Below are 26,982 nucleotides of genomic sequence, written 5' to 3' on the forward strand. Positions count from 1 at the left end.
AAATCGTGGTTACAACATTCACCCATATTATCAAGTCCCCCCCACACCCTACCGCAGTCACTGTCCATCAGCATAGTAAGATGCTAGAGAGTCACTACTTGTCTTCTCCGTGCTATACTGCTTTCCCTATAACCCAACTACATTATGTGTGCCAACCACCCTTCCCAACACCTTCCCTTTGGTAACCGCTAGTCCCTTCTTGGAGTCTGTGAGTCTGCTGCTGTTTTGTTCCTTCAGTTTTGCTTTATTGTTATACTCCACAAATGAGTGAAATCATTTGGTACTTGTCTTTTTCCACCTGCCTTATTTTACTGAGCATAACACCCTCTAGCTCCAACCATGTTGTTGCAAATGGAAGGATTTGTTTTCTTCTTATGGCTGAATAATATTCCATTGTGTATATGTACCACATCATCTTTATCCATTTAATCCAGTGATGGACACTTAAATTGCTTCCATACATTGGCTATAGTAAATAGTGCTGTGATAGACATAGGGGTGCATATGTGTTTTTAACTCTAGGATCTTGTTTTCTTTGGGTAAATTCCAAGGAGTGGAATTCCTGGGTCAAATGGTATTTCTATTTTTTGAGGAACTTTTATATTGCTTTCTACAATGGTTAAACTAACTTACATTCCCACCAACAGTGTTAGGAGGGTTCCCCTTTCTCCACATCATCACCAACATTTCTTGTTCCTGGCCTTTTGGATGTTGGCCATCCTAACTCATGTGAGGTGATATCTCACTGTGGTTTTACTTTGCATTTCCCTGAGCGTCTTTCATGTTCTTGTTGGCCATTTGAATTTCTTCTTTGAAGAAGTGTCTGATCAGATCCTCGACCCATTTGTTAATCAGGTTATTTGCTTTTTGAGTGTTAAGGCATGTAAGCTCTTTATATATTCTGGATGTTAACCCCTTATTGGATATGTAATTTATGAATATATTCTCCCATACTGTAGAATGCCTCTTTGTTCTGCTGATGGATTCTTTGCTGTACAGAAGCTTTTCAGTTGGATGTTGTCCCATTTGTTCATTTTTGCTTTTCTTTCCCTTGCCCGAGGAAATGTGTTCAGGAAAAAGTTGCTCACGTTTATATTCAAGAGGTTTTGCCTGTATTTTCTTCTAAGAGGTTCATGGTTTCATGACTTGCATTCAGGTTTTTGATCCATTTTGAGTTTACTTTTGCATATGTGGTTAGACAGTGATCCAGTTTCATTCTCTTACATGTAGCTGTCCAGTTTTGCCAATACCAGTAGTTGAAGAGGCTGTCATTTCTCCATTGTATATCCATGGCTCCTTTATCATATATATGATATGTTTATGTCTGGGCTCTCAATTCTGTTCCATTGATCTATGGGTCTGTTCTTGTGCCGTTACCAAATTGTCTTGATTACTGTGGTTTTATAGTAGAACTTGAAGTCGAGGAGCGTAATGCCCTCAGCTTTATTCTTCCTTCTCAGGATTGCTGTGGCTTTTGTGGTTACATATGAATTTTAGAACTATTTGTTCTGGTTCGTAGAAGAATGCTGTTGGTATTTTGAAAGGGATTCCATAGAATATGTAGATTGCTATAGGCAGGATGGCCGTTTTGACAATACTAATTTTTCCTATCCATGACCATGGGATGTATTTCCATTTATTGGTGTCTTAATTTCTCTCACGAGTGTCTTGTGTTTTCATGGTATAGGTCTTTCACCTACTTGGTTTGGTTTAGTCCTAGGTATTTTACTCTTTTGGATGCAATTGTGAATGGACTTGTTTTCCTGATTTCTCTTTCTATTGGTTCATCATTAATGTATAGGAATGCAACAGATTTCTGTGTATTAATTTGGCATCCTGCAACTTTGCTGAATTCAGTTATTAGTTCTACAGTTTTGGGGAGGATTCTTTAGGGATTTTTGTGCACAATATCATGTCATCTGCAAACAGTGACAGTTTAACTTCTTCCTTAGCAATCTGGATGCCTTTATTTCTTTGTTTTGTCTCATTGCTGTGGCTAGGACATCCACTACTGTGTTGAATAAAAATGAGGAGAATGGGCATCCTTTTCTTGTTCCCAATTGAAGAGGAAGCTTTCAGCTTTTCACTGTTAAATATGATGTTGGCTGTGGGTTTGTCATATATGGCCTTTATTATGTTGAGGTATTTGCCCTCTATACCCATTTTGTTGAGAGTTTTCATCATGAATGGATGTTCAATTTTGTCAAATGCTTTTTCAGCATATATTGAGATGAACATGTGATATTTGTCCATCTTTTTGCTGATGTGATGTATGATGTTGTTGGATTTTCAAATATTGTACCATCCTTACATCCCTGGAATAAATCCTACTTGATCATGATGATCTTTTTCATGTATTTTTTAATTCGGTTTGCTAACATTTGTTGAGTATTTTTGCGTCTATGTTCATCAAGGATACTGGTCTGTAATTTTCTTTTTTTTGTGGTGTCTTTGCCTGGTTTTACTATTAGAGTGATGCTGGCCTTATAAAATGAGTTTGGAAGTATTCCCTCCTCTTCTACTTTTGGAAAACTTTAAGGTGGATAGGTAGTAGGTCTTCACTAAATGTTTGATAAAATTCAGCAGTGAAGCCATCTGGTTCAGGGATTGTTCTTATGTAGTTCTTTGATTATCAATTCAATTTCATTGCTGGTAATTGGTCTGTTCAGATTTTCTGTTTCTTCCTTGGTCAGTCTTGGAAGGCTGTATTTTTCTAGAAAGTTGTCCATTTCTTCTGGGTTAACCAATTTGTTAGCATATAATTGTTCATAGTATTCTCAAATAATTCTTTCTATTTCTGTGGTGTCTTAAGTGATTTTTCCTTTCTCATTTCGGATTCTGTTTAAGTGTGTAGAATCTTTTTTTTTTCTTGATAAGTCTGGCTAGGGGTTTATCTATTTTGTTAATTTTCTCAAAGAACTAGGTCCTGATTTCATTGATTCTTTCTATTGTCTTACTCTTCTCAATTTTATTCACTTCTGCTCTGGTGTTTATTATGTCCCTCCTCTTACTGACTTTGGGCTTCATTTTTTCTTCTTTTTCTAGTTTCATTAATTTTGAGTTTAGACTGTTCATTTGGGATTGTTGTTCTTTCTTGATGTAGGCCTGTATTGCAATATACTTTACTCTTAGAACTGCCTTTGCTGCATCCCACAGGTTTGCAGGTGTTGAGTTGTTGTCATTTGTCTCCATATGTTGCTTGATCTGTTTATTTTGGTCATTGATCCACTGATTATTTAGGAGCATGTTGTAAAGCCTTTATGTGTTTGTGGAATTTTTTGTTTTCTTTGCATAATTTATTTCTAGTTTCATACCTTTGTGGTCTGAGAAACTGGTTGGTAAAATTTCAATCCTTCTGAATTTACCGAGGCTCTTTTTGTGATCTAGTATATGACCTATTCTTGAAAATGTTCCATGTGCACTTGAGAAGAATGTATATCCTGCTGCTTTTGGGTGTAGAGTTCTGTAGATGTCTGTTAGGTCCATCTGTTTTAATGTGTTGTTCAGTGCCTCTGTGTCCTTACTTATTTTCTCTGTGGTTGATCTGTCCTTTGGAGTGAGTGGTGTGTTGAAGTCTCCTAAAATGAATGCATTGCTTTCAATTTCCCCCTTTAATTCTGTTAGTATTTGTTTCACATATGTAGGTGTTCCTACATTGGGTGCATAGATATAATGGTTCTATCCTCTTGTTGGACTGACCCCTTTATCATTATGTAATGTCCTTCTTTGTCTCGTTACTTTCTTTGTTTTGAAGTCTATTTTGTCTGATACAAGTGCTGCAACTCCTGCTTTTTCCCCTATTAGTTGCATGAAATATCTTTTTTCATCCCTTCACTTTGAGTCTGTGTATGTCTTTGGGTTTGAAGTGAATCTCTTGAAGGCAGCATAAAGATGGGTTTTGTTTTTTTATCCATTCAGTAACTCTGTGTCTTTTGATTGGTGCATTGAGTCCATTTACATTTAGGGTGATTATTGAAAGATATGTACTTATTGCCATTGCAGGCTTTTGATTCGTGGTTCAAAGGCAGCTTCTTTACTATCTAACAGTCTAACTTAACTCACCTATTATCCTATTTCAAACATTATCTAAAGGTGTTTTTTTTTATCCTTTTTAAAATTCCTCCTCTGCTCTTTATATATTAGGTGTCATATTCTGTACTCTTTGTGTATCTCTTGACTTTGTGGGTAGTTGATTTAATTTTGCATTTGCTTATTAATTAATTGGTTTATGTCCTTTAGCGTGGTTTTATTTTCTCTGGTGACAGCTATTTAGCCTTAAGAGCACTTCTACCTATAGCACTTCCATCTATACACTGTAGAGATGGTTTGTGGAAGGTAAATTTCCTCAACTTCTGCTTATCTGGAAATTGTTTAATTCCTGCTTGAAATATAAATGATAATCCTGATGGGTAGAATATTCTTGGTTCGAGGACCTTCTATTTCATTCCATTAAATATATCATTCCACTCCCTTCTGGCCTGTAAGGTTTTGGCTGATAACCTGATACTCTTCCCTTTGCACATCATCTTTTTTCTCTCCTTAGCTGCTTTTAATATTCTCTCTTTGTCCTTGACCTTTGACATTTTAATTATTATATGTCTTGGTGTTGTCTTCCTAGGGTCCCTTGTGCCAGGAGATCTCTGCACTTCAAAGATCTGAGAGACTATTTCCTTCCTCAAATTGAGGAAGTTTTCAGCAATTATTTCCACAGAGACTTTCTATCCCTTTTTTTTCTCTCATCTTCTTCTTGTACACCTATAATGCAAATATTGTTCCATTTGGATTGGTTGCACAGTTCTTATTTTTCTTTCATTCCTAGAGATCCTTTTTTCTCTCTGTGCCTCAGCTTCTGTTTTCTTGTTGTCTAACTTCTATTTCATTTCCATTTCCTCTACCTCATCTAATCTGCTTTTAAATCCCTCTGTTGTATGTTTCATTTCAGATACTATATTTTTTAAAGTTTCTCTCTCTTTCTTAAAGTCCTCCCTGATATCTTTAATATTTTCTGTGGCTCCGTGAGCATGTTTATGATTTTTATTTTGAAATCTTTATCAAGAAGATTGGTGACTTCACTTAGCCCTCTTTCTGGTGTTTGAGGGATTCTGGTTTGCACAAAATTGTTTTGCCATTTCATATTTCTAATGATGTCTATGGAATAACAACTTTTTGTAGGTGGCAGCCTCTAGTGCCCAAAAGCTCTATTCTATGGAGCTGCCCAGCACCTGGAGTGATGATAGGGGTCACACATGTGCAGTGCCAGCTCTTGCAGGGAGGAAAAAGCTCTTTCCTGCTTCCTGGCTGCAGTGCCTGCCTCCACTGCCAGGGCTAGGGGACCGAGCACGCAGGGAGGTGTCTGCATTATGCCCTTGTAGCTGCTATAGGCACAGCCACCCTCTGATAGGCCTGGCGCAATGGCAGGGTGCTGACCGGTGCCTGTCGGGAGGAAGGAGTGGCACACTACATATCACAGTGTGGGGCCTCAGTGCTATGTTGCTAGCCAGGGGGATGGAGCATCTGAAGATCCTGGGAGTTCCCAACCTGCTGGGTTGAGTGTTCTGGGACGATTTTTTCCACCTGTCCTTTCTCCCAAACTACAAGCTCTGTATAGTCCTTGCCCCTTTTGCAGCCCTCTTGCTGTTGGGAAGTCTTTCAAAGTACCCACTTTTCTTTTGTCCCAGAGTGGCTGGTTGTGGGTACCTGTTCTCCACAAGTGGTGGAATCTCAGTCTCTCTGAGTATTCTGCCTGTCTTTGCTTTCCAACCCCTCTAATATCCAGAGCACCATGTAATGTGGGTTCATGCTCCCAAAGCAGATCTCCAGGGGTGAGTGTTTAGCAGTCGTGGGCTTCTACTCTCTCCCCACTCTGTTTCTCTTCCTCCTGCCTGTGACCTGGGGTTGTGGGAGGGCCTGGGTCCCACCAGATCATGGCTTTGCTACTTTAACCTTTTGTGAGGTCTTCTCTTTTTCCCAGATTAGGCCATCTGTTGCAGCCTTCTTTCCAGCTGCTCTCCAGGATTAGTTGTATTTGCTATATTTTCATGTTAGGAGGAGGTTTCTGCCTCAGTTCTCATGCCACCATCTTTTTCCCTGCTCTTCAACTTTTATTTTAGTTTATTACTGACTGCTGTATTTTGAATGGGTAGAGTACATGGCTTAGGAAATGAAATCTCCTCACCATCTCCTATTGTCTGCCACACCAAAGGCTACTTGTTAACATCATGCTGTATAAGCCTGCAGACTTTTTCTATACTAACATACACACACATGCACACGTCACTATGTCCAGTACCTGTTCTTATTTGATGCCTACATTGCACTGCACTAGTTACATATTTTTGTATCATCCCTCTAAGTGTCTCTGTGAACATATGGGTGTTGAGATATATAACACACAGATAATACACATGTGTGTTGATAAAAACATACATATATGAATAGGTTTAAAAAATAAAAATGGTCTGATATGTATTATTGTCCAACTTCTTTTTTCTGTAACTTGCTTTTTTTCTTTCAACTTACATTCTGGTCAATTTTAAAAGCCAGAACATTTACTTCTACTCTATCTGCTCATCTTTAAATGCCATATAATATCTTTGAAAGGGATCTAGGAGAAAGGTGACTCTACCACCAAGGTGATCTATGAAATAATAGAGAAATGAGAGATGGGAACTTAAAAGACTGCAATACTACAACCAGACCTTTTATCTATGTCTATCCTCCCTGTATGACAATGAGAGCTCAAGTGATGATGTGCTTTTAAGTGTTCACTCAAATAAACCCCAAATTACATTATGCTGTATAACTCTACTGGTGTATATGTCTGAAACTCCTTTGCCCAAGAGTAACTCTTGCCATGAACTTGGCAGTATAACAGGAGTTAGAAAAGAGTTAAAAATATTTTAACTCTTTTAAAAAGTTTTTAAAAAGTTAAAAAGAGAAGAAAACATGAGAAGAAGAGACAGCTGTTTATAAAGCAGGAAAGTTTTCTACCTAAAATTATAGTTTACTTTTTAAAGCATTTAACAAATAAAAACTATAATGACATTCTAAAATATATTGATCATGCTAACAACTTGTACTGCATTGGTTTGTGAAAGAATAATTAGTTAGAGACCAAAAGGAATGCTGGGACTTACTAAATATAGCTATTCTTTCTAAGCAGCAACCTAATTCTTTATATCTCCAAAAGGCTCTAATATTAAATTAAACAAGTTTCAATATTAAATAAAACATGAGGTCCCATACCTAAGGATCTGAAAAGCATAAAAGTATTTGTGAAATATAACAGCATAAATCCTTTATGATATGTAATAATTTTCAAAATTTTGTTCTACCTTTGTCTAAATGAAGCAAAATACATAGAAAACATAATTAGAAAAATTAGATTTTTTAAAACATAATGAAGCAAAAATACAGAAAACAGTAACATGATTACCATTTGCTCATATTTAATGGCATCCTTCTCTGCAATCTGAGCTGCCCTTTCTTTATTCATGTAAGCTGCTTTTAATTTCTTCTCCAATTCTCTGAGCTCAATACTGTTTAAAAAAAAAACAGAAATTTAAAATTGAGGATTATGTTAATTTTAAAAATAACCTATATCTGAAATTTAAAATAATTTTTTCTAAATGTGTAAAATACACTTAAATTATTATTTAAATATTTTGAAAATACCCTTTCTCCCTTCATCCAAAAACAAATCAGAATGCGTATAAAATGGAATATTTTGATTAATTTTCTGGACAAAACAACCCTATTGTTTTCAATAATTACCACTAAAAATTTCCTTGCCAGTTCCTGGCTCAGAGGTGCTTAGCACTATTGGTTTGGATTTCTGTCCAGCTACTGATACTATCACTATCAAGATCTTTAATGGAGGGGTTTAAACCTAAGCAAGTTACCTAAATTTAATACCTTAATTGTTATCTGTAAAAGTAGTAATTGTGGGAACTAAATTAGTTAATGTATATAAAGAGATTAGAAAAGTACCTGTTACACAGTAAACGCTCTATAAACAGTAACTTTTTTTTAATGATGATTATGAAGAGAGAGTGATCATGGGTAAGTTTGCTTCACTTCTCTGGGTTCTTTACTTACCTGCTAAAAAATGGGGATTGACCTCAGACAATCTCTGAACTGCTTTTGAATCTTTCATGTCCCTAACCTTAGTGAAAACAAATTGCCATTTAAAACTTTTCATTTTAATGTGCCAGTCATAATTCTGAATATGACATAATATGAATTCTGAGTTCAAAGGGTCCTTAGATGTCACCTAGATGTACTACATAATTTTTACTGGAACACAGAGTCACTTACCTATTATAAACTCAACTTACAAGTACCCCATACCTACAAAGAGATAGTCCTAAGGGGTAAGGAAAGAGAGATATTCCTGGTGGTGTTGTATCCTTCTTGCCTTTACTGTTGTAGATGCAAATGTATATGACATAAGATTGCCTTTTTTCATAAAAATAATAATATAAATGAGAAATAATTTTCTAGTCTACATATTTTACTCTACTAAGATGCTGAGAGACATTTAAAGGGGGTTTTGTTATAGTATTAATGTGCATAAACCAATGTACAAATCCAATCACAATTCATAATATTGCCTGTATTAAAAAATGCATCAAATTCCAAACAACCAACATGTACATAAATGATCTTCATTTGAAGAAAAGTCCACACATTTCTATTGGATATATACCTAGAAGTAAAATTTCTGAGTCAGGATAGACTTGTGTTCAAACTTAGTAGATGTCAGTTTTCCAATGCTTTTAGAGATTTACACTCTCATAAATTTTACCTAAGTGCTTTATACATCCTTAGTAAAAAATATTTTCTTTTTATTATTTTTAAAGTTAATCACTCCTATGGGTATGTAATATATTGTTGAGGTTTTATGTTTCCCTATCACTAATGTAACTGGAACTTTTCATATGTCTGATTCATGTATTTTCTGTGGAGTTCTTTCCAGTATTTTTTTGCCCATTTTTATACTGAATTGTCTACTACTTATTGCTACATGAAAGTTCTTTATATGTTCTGGATACAAGTCTTTTGTTGGTTATAGGCATTGCAAATACCTCCAACCATCTGTGGTTACTCTCATTGCAGTTTATTTAGATGGAAGAGAAGTCTTCTAATTTACCAATCTTTTTCTTTACTGTCAGGGACATTTGTATCATGTTTTAAGAAATGTTGCCTACCCCACAGACATAAAATATTTTCTTATTGGTCTTTGTTGTTTCACCATTCCATTCACTTTTAGACTATAATCCTTCAGGAACTGATTTTTGTTGTGGTGTGAGGTAGAAATCAAGTTCATTTTCTTATATATGGATATGTAATTGATCCAGTACCACTTTATAAAAATGCCTATTTCTGAATACTCTGCAGTAACAGTTTTGTCATAAAGCAAATGTATATATATACATGGATCTGTTTTTTAATTTTCTATCTCATCCTTCCTCAAGTAGAGTTCCACAGAGAACTAGGCCTCACAGAAAACAGCTATCACAGAAAAACTGAATTTTTAATTTCCTCTAAGATAGTATATAGCTGGTATTATCTTAGATCTATAGAAGGTAAGTTAATTGATTGCATATTAATGGATGCTTTAGGGCATTAGGGTTTAAATTTTCTGGTTGAGAGCTTCTCTATTCTACTCCACTAATCCATTTATTTATCCTATTCTATTCCATTCTGTTTATCCTGTGCTAAAGCCACACTATCTTAATTATTGTAGCTTTTTAAGAAGTAGTACTATCCTGGAGAGGTACTCTCCAATTTTGGTCTTCTTAAAGATTGTCTTAGCCATTCTTGGTACTTAGTATTTTTATATATATTTTATACTCAGCTTGTCAAACATCATAATATATACAAAACTGTCTTGGATTCTGATTAGGATTCTACTGTATGCATAAATCAATTTGGAGAGTACTGAAATGTTTAAAATAAATTTGGAGAGTACTGAAATATTTAAATAAACAAGGTATATCCTTCCAATTATTTAGTTTTTAAAAAGTCTATCAATAATGGTTCATTTTTGTTTTGTTTTGTATTGAAATTTTACACCTCTTTCATTAGGTATTTATTTTTATGCTTGTATAAATTATTTGAAAATTTTCAATTTTCTGTGATGCTTAATTCTCCTATGGAACTTCAGTTGAGGAAGGATGGGATAGAAAATTCAAAAACAGATTCATGCAAATACACATAATTACTTTATGACAAAACTGGCACTGCAGTGATTTAGAAAGAGATTTTTATAAATGCACTGGATCAATCAGCCATATGTGAGAAAATGAATTTGATTTCTAATTGTTGCTGATTTACAGAAATACAATTAATGTAATATGGAGTTCATATCCAACAGCACTGCTAACCTTATAATTTATATGTAGGCTCTTTTGGGTTTTCTGTGTATACAATCATATCATCTGTGAATGATTAAAGTTTTATTTCTTGACTGCTAATACTAACATCTTTCACTTACTTTTCTTGCCTTATTGCACTGGACGCACTTATTGGTGTGTCCAATACAATGATTCATAAAGTCAGAGGAAAAGTGTTTAACATTTGCCATTAAATATGATGTTACTGTAAATCTTATTCCTAAGTTTGCCAATCTTTTTTTAATTATACAGTTTTTTTGTCATTGGCTTTCTCTGCTCATAAGGTTTTTCCTATTATATTCTGTTAATGGGTTGAATTAAACTTATTAATTTTCTAATATTAAACCAACTTTATGTTTCTAGAATGAATTAAAGCTGGTCAGATGTATTATCTTTCTCACATACCACTGGATTTGATATTGACTAATATGTTTCAGATTATAATAGCTAAATTCATGAGAAAAATTAGTCTATACTTTCCTTATCCTTTTTAGGTAGTGACCTGATTAAAAATTGGGAATTACTCCCTCTTTTCCCATTCTGAAAAACTACATATGTAAAGATTGGTGTTACTTATTCTTTAAGTGGTTTATAACATTTACCAACCACCTAGCTATGTGGGTTTATGTAATTATAGATGCAATATCTTTAAAACTTACAGGAACATTTAGCATTCTATTTCTACTTATGCCAGTCAGTTTGGTAAACTGTGCTATTTAGGAATTTTATATAAATATTCTAATTTATTTGCATAGAATTGTTCACAATAATGTGCTATGACCTAGTAAATATTTGTATGACCTAGAGTGATATTCCATGATCAATTCCTAAAATTGGTTATTCATGCATTCTCTTTTATACTTTATCATTCTTGCCAGGAATTATCAATTTCAATAGCATTTTTAAAGATACAATTTTGTTTCCCACAAACCAACAAGAAGGGAAGTTCTTCCAGCCGTCACTCATCACAGCTCTGCAAACTATCTCTATCATCATGAAAAGGCAAAATTACAGGCAGACAGAGATAACAGAGACAACACCACGGAAGGAGATAGACCTAACCAGTCCTCATGAAAAAGAATTCAAAATAAAAATCATTCACATGCTGATGGAGATGCCGAGAAATATACAAGAGCTAAGGGATGAAGTCCAGAGGGAGATTACAGACATCCAGAGGGAGATTACAGACGCCTGGAAGGAGATTACAGAAGTGAAACAAACTCTGGAAGGATTTATAAGCTTTCCTATACACTAACAATGAACCAATACAAAGAGAAATCAGGAAAACAACTCCATTCACAATTGCATCAAAAAGAATAAAATACCTAGGAATAAACCTAACCAAAGAAGTGAAAGACCTATACCCTGAAAACTACAAGACACTCTTAAGGGAAATTAAAGCGGACACTAACAAATGTAAATTCATCCCATGCTCTTGGCTAGGAAGAATTAATATTGTCAAAATGGCCATCCTGCCCAAAGCAATATACAGATTTGATGCAATCCCTATCAAATTACCAGGAACATTCTTCAACGAACTGGAACAAATAGTTCAAAAATTCATATGGAAACACCAAAGACCCCGAACAGCCAAAGAAATCCTGAGAAAGAAGAATAAAGTAGGGGGGATCTCACTCTCCAACTTCAAGCTCTACTACAAAGCCATAGTAATCAAGACAATTTGGTACTGGCACAAGAACAGAGCCACAGACGAATGGAACAGAATAGAGACTCCAAACATTAACCCAAACATATATTGTCAACTAATATTTGATAAAGGGGCCGTGGACATACAATGGGGAAATGACAGTCTCTTCAACAGATGGTGCTGTCAAAACTGGACAGCTACATTTAAGAGAATGAAACTGGATCACTGTCTAACCCCATACGCAAAAGTAAATTTGAAATGGATCAAAGACTTGAATGTAAGTCATGAAACCATAAAACTCTTAGAAAAAAACATGGGCAAAAATCTCTTAGACATAAGCATGAATGACCTCTTCTTGAACATATCTCCCCGGGCAAGGGAAACAAAAGCAAAAATGAAGAAATGGGACTATATCAAGCTGAAAAGCTTCTGAACAGCAAAGGACACCATCAATAGAACAAAAAGGTATCCTACCATATGGGAGAATATATTCATAAATGACAGATTTGATAAAGGCTTGACATCGAAAATATATAAAGAGCTCACACACCTCAACAAACAAAAAGCAAATAATCCAATTAAAAAATGGGCAGAGGAGCTAAATAGACAGTTCTCTAAAGAAGAAATTCAGATGGCCAACAGACACATGAAAAGATGCTCCACATCGCTTGTCATCAGAGAAATGCAAATTAAAACCACAATGAGATATCACCTCACACCAGTAAGGATGGCCACCATCCAAAAGACAAACAACAACAAATGTTGGCGAGTATGTGGAGAAAGGGGAACCCTCCTACACTGCTGGTGGGAATGTAAATTAGTTCAACTATTGTGGAAAGCAGTATGGAGGTTCCTCAAAATGCTCAAAATAGAAATACCATTTGACCCAGGAATTCCACTTCTAGGAATTTACCCTAAGAATGCAGCACTCCAGTTTGAAAAAGACAGATGCACACCTATGTTTATTGCTGCACTATTTACAATAGCCAAGAAATGGAAGCAACCTAAATGTCCATCAGTAGATGAATGGATAAAGAAGACATGGTATATATACACAATGGAATATTACTCAGCCATAAGAAAAAAACAGATCCTACCATTTGCAACATGGATGGAGTTAGAGGGTATTATGCTCAGTGAAATAAGCCAGGCGGAGAAAGACAAGTACCAAATGATTTCATTCATCTGTGGAGTATAAGAACAAAAGAAAACTGAAGGAACAAAAGAGCAGCAGAAGCAGAGAACTCAAGAATGGACTAACAGCTACCAAAGGGAAACGGACTGGGGAGTACAGGTGGGAAGGGAGGGATAAGGTCAGGAAAAAAGAAAGGGGACATTACGATTAACATGTATAGTGTGGAGGGGGCATGAGGAGGGCTGTGCAACACAGAGAAGACAAGTAGTGATTTTACAGCATCATACTATGTTGATGGACAGTGACTGTGAACGGGTATGTGGGGGGAACTGGTGAAGGGGGGAGCCTAGTAAACATAATGTCCTTCATGTAATTGAAGATTAATGATACCAAAATAAAACTAAAAAAAAAAAAAAGAAGACTTCACCCACCTTAACAAACAAAAAACAAATAATCCAATTAAAAAATGGGCAGAGGAACTGAACAGACAGTTCTCCAAAAAAGAAATTCAGATGGCCAACAGACACATGAAAAGATGCTCCACATCGCTAGTCATCAGAGAAATGCAAATTAAAACCACAATGAGATATCACCTCACACCAGTAAGGACGGCCACCATCCAAAAGACAAACAACAGCAAATGTTGGCGAGGTTGTGGAGAAAGGGGAACCCTCCTACACTGCTGGTGGGAATGTAAATTAGTTCAACCATTGTGGAAAGCAATATGGAGGTTCCTCAAAATGCTCAAAATAGACTTACCATTTGACCCAGGAATTCCACGCCTAGGAATCTACCCTAAGAATGCAGCACTCAAGTTTGAAAAAGACAGACGCACCCCTATGTTTATCGCAGCACTATTTACAATAGCCAAGAAATGGAAGCAACCTAAGTGTCCAACAGTAGATGAATGGATAAAGAAGATGTGGTACATATACACAATGGAATATTACTCAGCCATAAGAAGAAAACAAATCCTACCATTTGCAACAACATGGATGGAGCTAGAGGGTATTATGCTCAGTGAAATAAGCCAAGCGGAGAAAGAGAAATACCAAATAATTTCACTCATATGTGGAGTATAAGGACAAAGGAAAAACTGGAGGAACAAAACAGCAGCAGAATCACAGAACCCAAGAATGGACTAATAGTTACCAAAGGGAGAGGGACTGGGGAGGATGGGTGGGTAGGGAGGGATAAGGAGGGGGAAGAAGAAAGGGGGTATTATGATTAGCATGCATAATGTGGGGGGTGGGAGAAAGGGGAGGGCTGTGCAACACAGAGAAGACAAGTAGTGATTCTGCAACATTTTGCTATGCTGATGGACAGTGACTGTAATGGGGTTTGTGGGGGGGACTTGGTATAGGGGAGAGCCTAGTAAACATAATATTCTTCATGTAATTGTACATTAATGATAACAAAAAAAAAGGGAAAGAAAAGGGGATTACTCCATGATAGGATAATACTAACTGTAAATAAACGATTAATGCATGCTTTAATTATCCTTAAATTTGATCTTTTAAAGGGTGTCAGATGATCAGCTATGGAAGTACATTTTTCTGATAATATTCCTTTCTCATAAAAAAAAAAGCAGTTCCTGTGTGGTGATCTCTAATAGGTTCTTCACAATGGTAAAAAGGTCATATCAAACTGTGGGCAAAGGGTTTGTTTGTATTTATACAGAGGATCAAAGCCTAATTTGGCTACCCAGAAAACGAATTAAGATACGCTATGAAGAAGAACTTCCAACATCAACATCCTCTGGAAGAGTCATTCCAGAAGATGATCATCAAAAAAACTTCAACAAAGATCCTGGCGCTGCTGCGGTTGTAGTTGCATTCATCCCACTGGTTTCTGGACTTGCCATTGGAGTGAAGAAGGAGATATCTAAGCTGGCCTGTGCATACAGTAAAACAACAAATTTGACTGGATCTATACTGTCAGAACTCAACCAAGAATTAGGAGAAGTGCAAGTTGCAATGCTCCAAAATTGTGCGACTATAGACTATCTACTGTTAAAAGAACATATAGGATGTGAACAGTTCCCAGGAATGTGTCGTTTTAATTTGTCTGATGGTTTCACTGGATATGGCTGGTAACTGTAGGTCTGCTTTTGTTATGTAGCTGTATTCCTATTATGTTAATGTGTGTACGCAATTTAATTAGTAGTTTAAAACCTATACATGCTTATGTTACTCTACAAGAAGATATGTCAAAGAAAGAATCAATCTTCCCATGTTTTCTTCTGTCTGCTACTTCTATAGCTTTTCTTCTTCCTTCCTAATTACAACCCTTTAGTAGAATTCATGCCTCGTATCGAAAATTACCGAGTATCATAATTCTTCCAAGTGGTAAAGATACCTCAATACAAATGCTGGGCATAGAAGCCACAGGGCATAAATCTGCAAAGAAGTAAAAAGCTAACCTTTCCAAACAATATTGCTTCTCTCTCACTTACCAACTTTACATTTCCCTGTATGGCCCCGGAAGATGACTGGTTAGCCAGAGACGAGTAAAATCCCTCAAGGGAGGAACAACCTAAGACAGGCGCAGTCACAGGGGGGCCATCAGGTGAGAAACTGGGGATCAACAGAGGTGAGGCTTAGAACCTCACCCCCCATTTTGAGAGAAATCTTCTGCATCCGTGGATGTTTTGTTGCCCTTGTCTAGCTTGGATTAATACTTAGTCTATAGGCACACACCTGATCATCTACATTTGCCCTCTTACAGCACTAAACTATGTTTTCTACCTTTATCTTGCATCTACCTACCACTTCAGCATTTTATTAAAAAAGAATAATAATAATAAGGGAGAAATGTGGGATTCACATATAAATCAAGTATAAAGATCAAACGAATAATCATATCTGACTTGATTGTTTATAGTTCATGATGCGTGATCAAAACTGAAAGTTTCTGTGATATGACTGCCCTTGCGCTGTTCACCATGTAAGAACTTACTCACTATGTAAGAACTTGTTCACCATGTAAGAACTTGTTCGTTATCCTTCAGAAGATTGGAGACTGTTGAGAATTAGGCTTGGGGTTGATTAATGAATGTGCATTGAGTCCCCAAAACAGAATTTTATTGTTAACAACCATTTGATAAATAAATATGAGAGAGGCCCTCTCAAAAAAAAAGTTACACCACTTTATTTAAGGCTCATATGGGAGAAATATATAAATTCTTGAAGAAACTAAGTGGGAGTGGTTCTCTGGGAGACCATCAATCCTGTGTCTATTCCCTTCTGAAAAGGGGGAACCTGGGCTCCAAAAAGGGCATTTCCCCATCATCAGGCAACCACGGATGCCTACATTTTAGGCAGTACCTTCCCAAAGCATTTCCTGTTAATATTTAGTCCACATTAAAGGCACCTACTAATGAAGGGCACTGAGCACGGAATGGCTCAGGAGGCATCCTCCCCATCTTATTCTCCATTCATGGAGCTTTCACGTTGAACTAAATATAAAGAAATTTTGTTTACCACCATAATTCAATAAAGCTGAAAATAAAAGAAAAAAATACTTTCTAATTTCAATTTTGATTACTTCCTTGGCCTCAAAGTTATTTTGAAGTACATTTTAAAACATCTAAACATACAAAGATTGTCTAGGTTTCTCTTTTGTTACTGCATCTAGTTTAATTCCAGTGTTGTCTGAGAACATACTATCTATGACTTAAATGCTTTGAAAATCTGTTGATAAGTTGTTCTGGCATAACGTATACTCTATTTTGGTAATTTTTCAAATATGTTTATAATTACTAATATAGTTAGATTTACATTTACAATCTTAGTATTTTATTTCTATTTGTTCTATTTTAGGTTCTCTTTTCTTTTTGCCTATGTTGAGTGTCCCCAAGGCCACCACTCCCCATTCCCCTGGTTCAGCCATTCACTAGGAGGACTCACAGGACTCACAGGACTCAGCATGTAGTCATAATCATGGCTATGATTCATCACAGTGAAATGTAGAGCAAAATCAGTAAGGGGAAAAAGGCACATGAGACAAAGTCTGGAAGAAATCAGCTGCAAGTTTCCAAAAGTCCTCTCCCAGTGGAGTCACACAGAACATGCTTAATTCTCCCAGCAATGAGTCGTGACATGAGTGAAATGTCCACCAGGAAAGCTCATTAGAGGCTTAGTACCTAGAGTTTATATAAGGGGCTAGTCATGGAGGCACCCTTTGCCTTGCACATACCAAAATTCCAGAATCCCAGAAGGAAAACGGTTTAGGTACTGTTATCACAGTGGTAGAAACCTTTCCCAAATCCAAGTTTCCCACGCCAGCCAAGACCAAACTTGCAAGCAGTACTTTCAAAGGCTATCAGTCTCAGGCCTGCTATGGTAGCTCTTTACTACATAGTATCTTTTTAGATTCACCATTTATCACATTTTCTTTTCTCTTAATTTAATTGCGTATTTTCTTTTCCAATTTGTTATTAGAGATTACAAATCTAATAAAATTTGTCCATTATTTTTCACTAGACAATAAAAGCTTCTTGACCACTTCAACTCCATTTATTTACTTCCTATCTCACTTTTATTATAGTTGTATTTTAAACTTTATATATATTTAAGTCCCCAAAGACATAGAATGCTTACACATTCAAATTTCACTTAGATTTACTACACATTTACCTGCCTGAAGTTCTGAAATTAATATTGGGATCATTTTCATTCTTCTACCTGAAGAACAACTTCTAGTATTTCCTTTAACACAGGGTTATTGTGATCAATTCTCTGGTTTTGTTTATCTGAAATGTTATTTTTTTCATCCACCTCACTAATTTACTTGACAGTTAACATCTTGATTATTGGTCAGAAATGTAACTGTATTGGCATAAGTGAGGAACTGGTTATATATTTAATAAGGAAAGACTGTCTCTTCTTTGAGCTAGTTTTTGCTCAACTAAAATACAAATTGTATATAAGGTACTTGTTTTTGCTTTCATAAAGCTATGTGTTAACTATGTTATAAATATATAGTTTCTAAATATGTAATAATTATAAATTGTACAATTATATAATTATAATAATTCAAATTATTGATTATATTTAGTGCTAAAATTAAAACAGGATTTCTAAAAATGGGCAATGAGTTTCTCCTCTCCAGTTAAAAGCACTGATAAAATTAAACTGTCTTTTAAATATTTTCTTTAATTTAAAAAATTATGTTCAAAAATCAAATAACAGAAGAGTCCCATGACTTCTGAACTCAAACAACTATTTTCAAAATGAATTTCTATGAGTTTTTTAAATTAACTCTGGGTTTTGAAAATTGATCTCTTTTAAATTTAAAGAGCCAAATCTTAATATAGTAATTTTGAGCTGTTTAGGATATATTTTAAGTACCACAGCAAACATTTCCTTGAATTTAAACTCCTGATTTGCATATGAATACACTGATTAGAGAAATGGTCCATTTCTGCATGTCAGTCAAAATTTTACCATGGCTTATGTACAAAATAAAAACTCTTAGCAATTTGACACTGCTGAGAGGCAGCATACTCTATATGAAAGAGTGCTCAACTGAATGACTTTTGCCTTAAATTTGAAGAAAATTTTCACAGGAGAGATTCTAGATTGTTATTTCCTTTTAGTCCTTTAAATCTACTGCCTTCTAGTTTCTACTGTTTCTTTTCAAAATTCAGTTATTCCTTATTGTTGCTCCTTTGAAAGTAGTAGTCTTTTGAGTGTGGCACTTTTGTGATTTTTTTTATTTTTTATGATTTTCTCCATTGGATTTTAAGAGTTTGACTAGGATGAGTATAGGTGTGGATTTCATTATTTATTGTATACTAACCTGTGCTTTATGTATTTTTATCATTTTTAGAAATGCTTGGCCAACTCTTGAAATCAACAATAATTAAATTGTCTTGTATATATTTTCTTGAATTAAAAACATTATGTGCTGGGATTATTGTGGAAGGGGCCACCCTCTGCCTACCCTGCAGCAAAGGCACTGCCTATTGGCTCACAGGGTGGAAGGAATGGGCTCAGGGCCGGATGGGGGGTGTGGGCACACGACGCCAGGGGGTGCAGAACAGCAGGATGCTTGGGTGCACTGCACCCAGGCTTGACTGCTTGGGATGAGAACAGAGTGCTAGGAGCTGACTCCTGCAGGCATCCCTCTGGTTGAGCAGTATTCTCAATTCAAATATTGCTTCTGCATCACCTCTTTCATTTCTACTACCAGGATCAAAATTATACAAGTTAGAACTTTCTAACATAGCAAGTGTCTCAAATTTTAAGTTCTCTGTATTTTTCTGTTCTTTCTTCTTGCCATGCTTTATTCTGGGTATTTTCCACTAACTTGTTCAAACATTATCTTTTCATCTGTTTCTATCTAATAAAATCTAATTAAATTCTGTATTATTTAAGTAAAACGTGGACTAAAGTGTGCAAATCTTAAGCATAAATCTTGTAGAATGAGGTTGAACACCTTGCCATATGCTTACTGGACAAACTCTGCTTCACTTCTTAACTCTCAGCCATCATTTTGGAATTAGCAGAAACCACCAGGAGAAATGTAGCTGCAGGTGCCAGGCTCACCATTCTGGTTTTCTTCCTTTCCCAGAATTTATTTTAACCTTGTCTCCAGATAGTCTATGCTCAGTGGGAACAAACATTAATCTGAAAAACCTAGTCTGAAACTGCTACAAATGTAAAGCTCTTCTATTTTTTTTTTTTTTTGCTATCATTAGTCTACATTTACATGAGGAACATTATGTTTATTAGACTCTCCCCATCACAAAGTTTCCCCCACATACCCCATTACAGTCACTGTCCATCATATTTAATTCTTTTATTAGTGGATTAGACAAAGACATGATGAAAGTATTTTTCATCTTCAGATGAAATGGTAACTAACAATGATTGAATAATTAAGATCCCAAAAGATAGTCTGAGACCAAAACAATATGAAAACAGCAGTAATTTTAAATCATTTTTTTTAAGAATTAGTAATCCCTTAGAAACATTGATAGGAATTGTGGACTCAGGAAAACATACACACAGGTACATTTCCAAAATATGTGAACATAATTTAATGAGGCTCCAAACTCCTGAAGCTCATCTGTGGGTTATATAATCTACAGAAACCCTGTTCAATAAAGATAAAATGTAACAACTATCAAAGTAAATTTCCAATATATTCAACTACATAAGTACAGGATGGGCATTTATTCAGCCCTAATGTTTCATAAACAGTGTGACACAGCTGCCCCTCAAAAGGAATTCAGTGGGGGAGGCTCAAGATGGTGGCGTGAGTAGGGCAGGGGAAATCTCCTCCCAAAACCAAATATATTTTTGAAAATACAACGAATACAACTATGCCTAAAAGAGAGACCAGAAGATACAGTACAACAGCCAAGCTACATCTACATCTACAAGAACTCGGCATCTCACAAAAAGGATAAGATACAAAGCCGCGACCTGGCAGGACCCGAGCACTCCCCCCACCACAGCTCACCAGCAGGAGGAAAAGAATCAGAGTGGGGAGGGAGTGGAAGCACATATCTGTTAAATAACCAGCCCTAGTAATCTGCACTGGGAGCACAGACACACTTTGCATGATGTACTGAATATGAGAGAATCGGAAAAGTAAAATCTGAGATGGAGACTGCGAGCGGGTCCCTGAGCCAGCTCCCCTGGGACAAAAGAAAAGAGGGTGCTTTTTAAAAGTCTTAAAGGGACAAGGGTTTAACAGCTGGACAATACTGTCCTGGCACACTCAACCCAGCAGGCTGGGAACCCTAAGTAACTTCAGATGCCCCAACCGCCTGGGGGGGGGTGGATAACCCAGCCCCAAAGCCCCTCACAGTGATAAGCAGACTGCCATTCATTCCCCCTGGCAAGCGCTGCAAGCAAACCAGCTGACCCACCACAGCGGCGGAACAGCTGTAGAGTGGCCCCACCCACAGCAACCACCCAGAGTCTTCTCCCACCACGCAGCTAAATGCGACAGACCCAGAAGCTGCAGCCAGCGCACAGCTGCCTGGCACGGACAGAGGAAGCCAGAACAAGGCACAAAGGGGGGCCGTTCTGGCAGGAGAACACACCCTATGCATCTGCCACTCCCCGAAGGGCTCTGGGCTATCCAGAGGGCTGCCCCACCCATGGCAGCTCAGGAGATTATCCCAGAGACTGCTCCCTGTCTGCAGGTAACCAGCACAGGCAGCAGAGAAGGGCAAGGCGACCAGCGAGAAGGGCAAGGCGACCAGCAAGCAGGAAGGGACTTTGTTCCCTCAGCTGACACACACACCACCTGCCTACGACCACCTCTATCACCATGAAAAGGCAGAAGAATCTTGTCCAGTCAAGAATCACTCAGACAACCCCAGAGAGAGGGCCTGGGGAGATAGATATAACCAATCTTCCTGAAAAAGAGTTCAAAATAAAGGTCATAACCATACTGATGGACCTGCAGAGAAATATGCAAGAGCTACGGGATGAAGTCTGGAAGGAAATAACAGAAATGAAACAATCAATAGAAGGACTTAAGAGCAGACAGGACAAGGTGCAAGAGACTGTAAATGGAATAGAAATCAGAGAAAAGGAATACAGAGAAGCTGAGGCAGAGAGAGATAAAAGGATCTCTAGGAATGAAAGAATATTAAGAGAACTGTGAGACCAATCCAAACAGAACAATATTCACATTATGGGGGTACCAGAAGAAGAAGAGAGAGAAAAAGGGATAGAAAGTGTCTTTGAAGAAATAATTGCTGAAAACTTCCCCAAGCTGGGGGAGAAAATAGTCTCTTGGACCATGGAAGCCCACAGATCTCCAAACACAAGGGACCCAAGGAGGACAAAACCAAGACATATAATCATTAAAATGGCAAAGATCAAAGACAAGGACAGAGTATTAAAGGCAGCCAGAGAGAGAAAAAAGGTCACCTACAAAGGAAAACTCATCAGGCTATCATCAGACTTCTCAACAGAAACCTTACAGTCCAGAAGAGAATGGCATGATATATTTAATACAATTAAACAGAAGGGCCTTGAACCAAGAATACTGTATCCAGCATGATTATCATTTAAATTTGAAGGAGGAATTAATTCCCAGACAAGCAAAAGTTGAGGGAATTTGTCTCCCACAAACCACCTCTACAGGATATTTTAAAGGGAATGCTCTAGACGGAGGCACTCCTAAGGCTAAATAGATGTCACCAGAGAAAATAAAATCACAGCAAAGAAAGCAGACCAACCAAATACTAACTAAAGGCAGAAAATAAAATAAACTATTCATAAAAAAAGTCAAAGGAAACACAAAAGAGTACAGAATAAAACACTTAACATACAAAGAACAGAGGAGGAATAATAAGAAGGGAGAGAAATAAGAATCATCACACTGTGTTTATAATAGCCTAATAAGAGAGTTATGTTAGACGGTTTGATAGTAAAGAAGCTACCCTTGAACCTTTGGTAACCACGAATCCAAAGTCTGCAATGCCAGTAAGTACATATCTTTCAGTAATCACCCTAAATGTAAATGGACTGAATGCACCAATCAAAAGACACAGAGTAATAGAATGGATAAAAAGCAAGACCCATCTATATGCTGCTTACAAGAAACTCACCTCAAACCCAAAGACATACACAGACTAAAAGTGAAGGGATGGAAAAGGAATTCAATCTTAGGCAACATTAAGAAACATAATCTAGAACAATGTGGCTAATAGGCCCACTCTTAGGGGTACTAAGCAGTATCCTGGAGTATTATACATAATTGTGGGGGCATATTTTGTTAAGGAACACCAGTAATGTAAATTATAGAAGAGAGCCCAAATGTTGAAGAAACTTGAAGCCATGTTACATAAGGAAGAAGTGAAGGAATGAGGGACATTTAACATACACAAGAAAAAATTTAATGTATTCATAAATATGAAAGGATTTAGTTCTCAGAATAACTAAATTAATTTGTTAGTTCTCAGAAGAACTAAATTGATTTGTCTTTTTTTTCCTCTGACAGCAGAACTGAGATAAATGCATGGGGGGATTACAGGGATATCAATTTTGAAACAATAGGGGGAAATATTATCAAACAGGGTTGAATGAAAAAGAAAGTTCCTATTACAGTCAGAGGTGTTACACCACAGCTGACCAGGCACTTTCCAGAAATACTGTAGGAAATTTACATAGAGGTATAAAATTAAATTAGGTATAGCCTAAGGTTTCTCTAAAAGGAGGATTCATGAATCTGTTTTTTATTAAACATCATTTTAAGAATTATGAGGAAAGAGCAGAGGGGACTGGCATTTATTTCCACCTTAAATGTTACACCTTACTTCTATGAATAATTTTCTCAAATGAATGTGCAGGACTTAGAGGAATACATATTTCCAAGCAGAAGAGTAACTAAGTGCACTGGTAAAAAGAAAGAAGTTTCACTCTCAGGTGCAAAGCATTACATAAAAGTTTAAAGATAAAGACTAAATAAATGAAATGTATAGAAAACAAGATACCTGTTTTCCCTTACTTGTTGCCTCATCTTTTCATCCTTTAGACTTTCATGTTTAAGTTTTGCCAATTCTGTAGCCAATTTTTCTTCTTGTTCAAGTTGGAGTTTCCTCAATCTTTTGTTTTCTTCTGCCTGAATAAATAAAAATTAACTTAAGGTATTTGTCTTCCAGAATCAGATTTTTTTCATCGAGGTTGAATTTATTTGTTTTATAAAAGAAAATGACAAGTGCGTTCAGAGCAACAATCAACTATGTTTTATTTTAAAATAAAAAATAACTTTCCAAATATTTTATCATGGAAAATTACAAAGATCACCCATAGTAAGATGAGTATTAAAATACACCCTCAAGTAGCCATCACTCATCTTCAACAATTATCAATATTTTGCCATTTATCTCTACTCTTCCTCTCCACTCTTATTCTTTTTTGTTTTTTTTGTATTTGCTGGAATATTTTCAAACAAATCCTAGGCATATCATTACCATGTAAATGACTCAGTATTGATCTCTATCTCTCTTCTTATTTAACAACTATATCATTAACATGTCTAAATAAATTATAGATTAAAATTCCTTAGTAAGGTCTAATATTAACCTTGTCCACATTCAGCTTTCTCCAATTGCCACAAAAATGTTTTTGTTGTTTGTTCAAATCAAAATCCAAATATTACAAGTGGCTATTATTTATTTTAAGTCTCTTTTATTCTGTAACAGTCACCGCAATATACACACTTTTTTTTCCAAGCCACTGATTGGCTTAAGTAGAAATTAGGACATATGTCCCATAATGTCCCACATACTGAATTTGATTGCTTCCCCAGGATATCATTTAACTTGTTTCTCTTTTGTATTGCCTGTAAAATAGTAGAAAGATCTAGATGCATCATTATATTCTGTATTTAGAATGAATAAGCACATGAAAAGAGAGCTAACATCATTAGCCATCAGCGAATACATGTTAAAACTACAATGGTATATCACTACATGTCTATTAGAATGGCTAAAATGAAAAATAGTGGCAAAACCAATGCTGGTAAGAAACTGCATTACTCACACATTGCTGGTGGGAATGTAAAGTGATACAGCCATTCTGGTGTTATTTGGTAGTTTGTTATAAAGCTAACATGCAATTACCATACAACTCAAGTGTACTCAGGCATTTATCCCAAAGAAATGAAAATTTGTTTATTTAAAAACCTGTACCCAAATATTTACAGCATATTTATTCAAAATAGCCAATACTGGAAGTACCCAGAAATCTTTCAACAGATGAGTGGTCAAATAAACTGTAGTGCACCCATGCCATGGAATACTCTGCTTAATAAAAAGGAATGAAGTGCTAATGCAACCAACAATTTGGATGAATTTCTAAGAATTATGCTGAGTGAAAAATTCCAATCCCAAAAAGTTATATATAATACTGTTTGATCCCATTTATGTAATGATCTTGGAACGTGTTTCTTTATTTTAAAATTGAGGTATGATTCACATAGCATAAAATTCACCTTTCACAATCCATGACTCAGTGGATTTTTAGTACATTCACGGTGTTGGGCAGCAATCACTAACTAGCTCTGGAACTTGTCTTTTAATAAGACTACTTTTTTGGAGTTTTGGGTTCACAGCAAAATTAAGCATAAAGAGAATTCCCATATACCCTCTTCCCATATACACACATGCACAGCAACCTGTCACAATCAACATCCACAGGAGAATGGTATATTTGTTACAATCAATAAACCCACATGGACATACTATTATCACCCAAAGTCCATAGTTCAAAGTAGGGCTCACTCCTGTTGTAAATTCTACAGGTTTTGACAAATTTCTAATGACATATATCTACCATTACAGTATCATACAGAATAGTTTCACTACCCTAAAAATCCTCTGTGCTCTACCTATTCATTCTTTCCTCCTCCAAACCCTGGTAACCACAGATCTTTTTACTATCTCTATAGTTTTGCCTTTCCCAGAATGTCATGTAATTGGAATCACACAGTATGTAGCCTTTTCAGATTGGCTTCTTTCACTTAGTAACACACATTTAAGGTTCTTCCATGTCTTTTCACAGCTTGATAGCTCATTTCTTTTAGTGCTGACATATTCTATTATCTGTATTATATATCCATTCACCTACTGAAGGATATCTTGGTTGCTTGCGCATTTTGGCAATTATGAATAGTTGCTACAAACATCAATGTGCAGGTTTTTACGCGGATGTAAGTTTTCAGAGTATTTTCATCACTCCAAAAAGAAACACCATATTTGATAGCAGTCACTCACAATTCATTCCCCTTAGCCCTGCCAGCCTCAGAAAACCACAAATCTACTTTGTATCTCTATGGATTTGCTTACTCTTGATATTTCATTAAATGAAATCATACAGTATGTGGCCTTTTTGTATTTGGCTTCTTTCATTCAGTATAATGTTTTCAAGGTTCATCCATGTTGCAGCACGTATCAGTAATTCATTCCTTTTTATGGCTATAAAATATTCTACTGTATAGCTGTAACACATTTTCCATTCCACTGTGTATCCAGTTATCAGCTGGTAGGCCATTGAGTTGTTTCCACTTTTTGGCTATCATGAATAATGCTGCTATGCACATTCATGTACAAGTTTTGTGTGGACATGTTTTCAATTATCAGGTATATGATTAAGAGTAGAACTGCTCGGTAATACAGTAACTATATTTACATTTTTAGGAACTACCAAACCATTTTCCACTTCTTGGAGGAACTACCAAACTGTTTTACACTTCTAACAGCAATGTACAATGGTTCCAAGTTCTCTACATCTTTGCCAACACTAATTTTACTTCTTTTTAAATTATAGAAACTCATAGGTCTGAAGTGGTATCTCAGTTGTGGTTCTGATTTTCTTCTCTCTAATGACTAATGATGTTGAGCATTTTTTTATGCTTTGCTCATCTGTGTATCTTCTTTGGAGAAATGGCTATTGAAATCCTTTGCCCATTAACATTTTTTTAACCTTTTTATTGTTGAGTTATGTGTATATATAGCATTCTTGAAATGACAAAATTATACAAATGGAGAACGTATAAGTGGTTGCCAGAGTAAGAGATAAGGTAGGGGTGGACAAGAAAAAGTATGCCACATTAAAAAGTATAAACAGACATAAAAAACAAGAAGTATAAAAAAAGTATAAAAAGACAAAATGAGGGGTCCTTGTGGTCATGAAACTCTTCTGGATATTAACTGTGGTACTGGATATATAAACCTACACATGTGGTAAACTGTTCGGAAGTAAATACACACACACAAACACATGAGCACAAGCAAAACTGGGCAAATCTGAAGAAGATTGGTGAATTGT

General features: G+C 36.1%; 2 protein-coding genes across 2 annotated transcripts in view; one reads left to right on the plus strand and one right to left on the minus strand.

Moving 5' to 3' along the window:
* TEX9 (testis expressed 9) overlaps positions 1–18,142 on the plus strand; it is a 99,002-nt gene extending 80,860 nt beyond the window's left edge. The window contains exon 12 of the mRNA XM_057488836.1: positions 17,002–18,142. Coding sequence (XP_057344819.1) covers positions 17,002–17,028 — 27 coding nt within the window. The 3' untranslated portion in view covers positions 17,029–18,142. The remainder of the gene's footprint in view (positions 1–17,001) is intronic.
* Positions 1–26,982, minus strand: part of MNS1 (meiosis specific nuclear structural 1) — a 67,224-nt gene that overhangs the window by 19,980 nt on the left and 20,262 nt on the right. Inside the window, exons 3-4 of the mRNA XM_036929717.2 lie at positions 23,646–23,773; positions 7,436–7,538 (exon numbers count right to left, since the gene is read on the minus strand). Coding sequence (XP_036785612.1) covers positions 7,436–7,538; positions 23,646–23,773 — 231 coding nt within the window. The remainder of the gene's footprint in view (positions 1–7,435; positions 7,539–23,645; positions 23,774–26,982) is intronic.

Source organism: Manis pentadactyla, chromosome 11 (assembly GCF_030020395.1).
Source record: "Manis pentadactyla isolate mManPen7 chromosome 11, mManPen7.hap1, whole genome shotgun sequence".
In the NCBI taxonomy this organism is placed as follows: Eukaryota; Metazoa; Chordata; class Mammalia; order Pholidota; family Manidae; genus Manis; species Manis pentadactyla.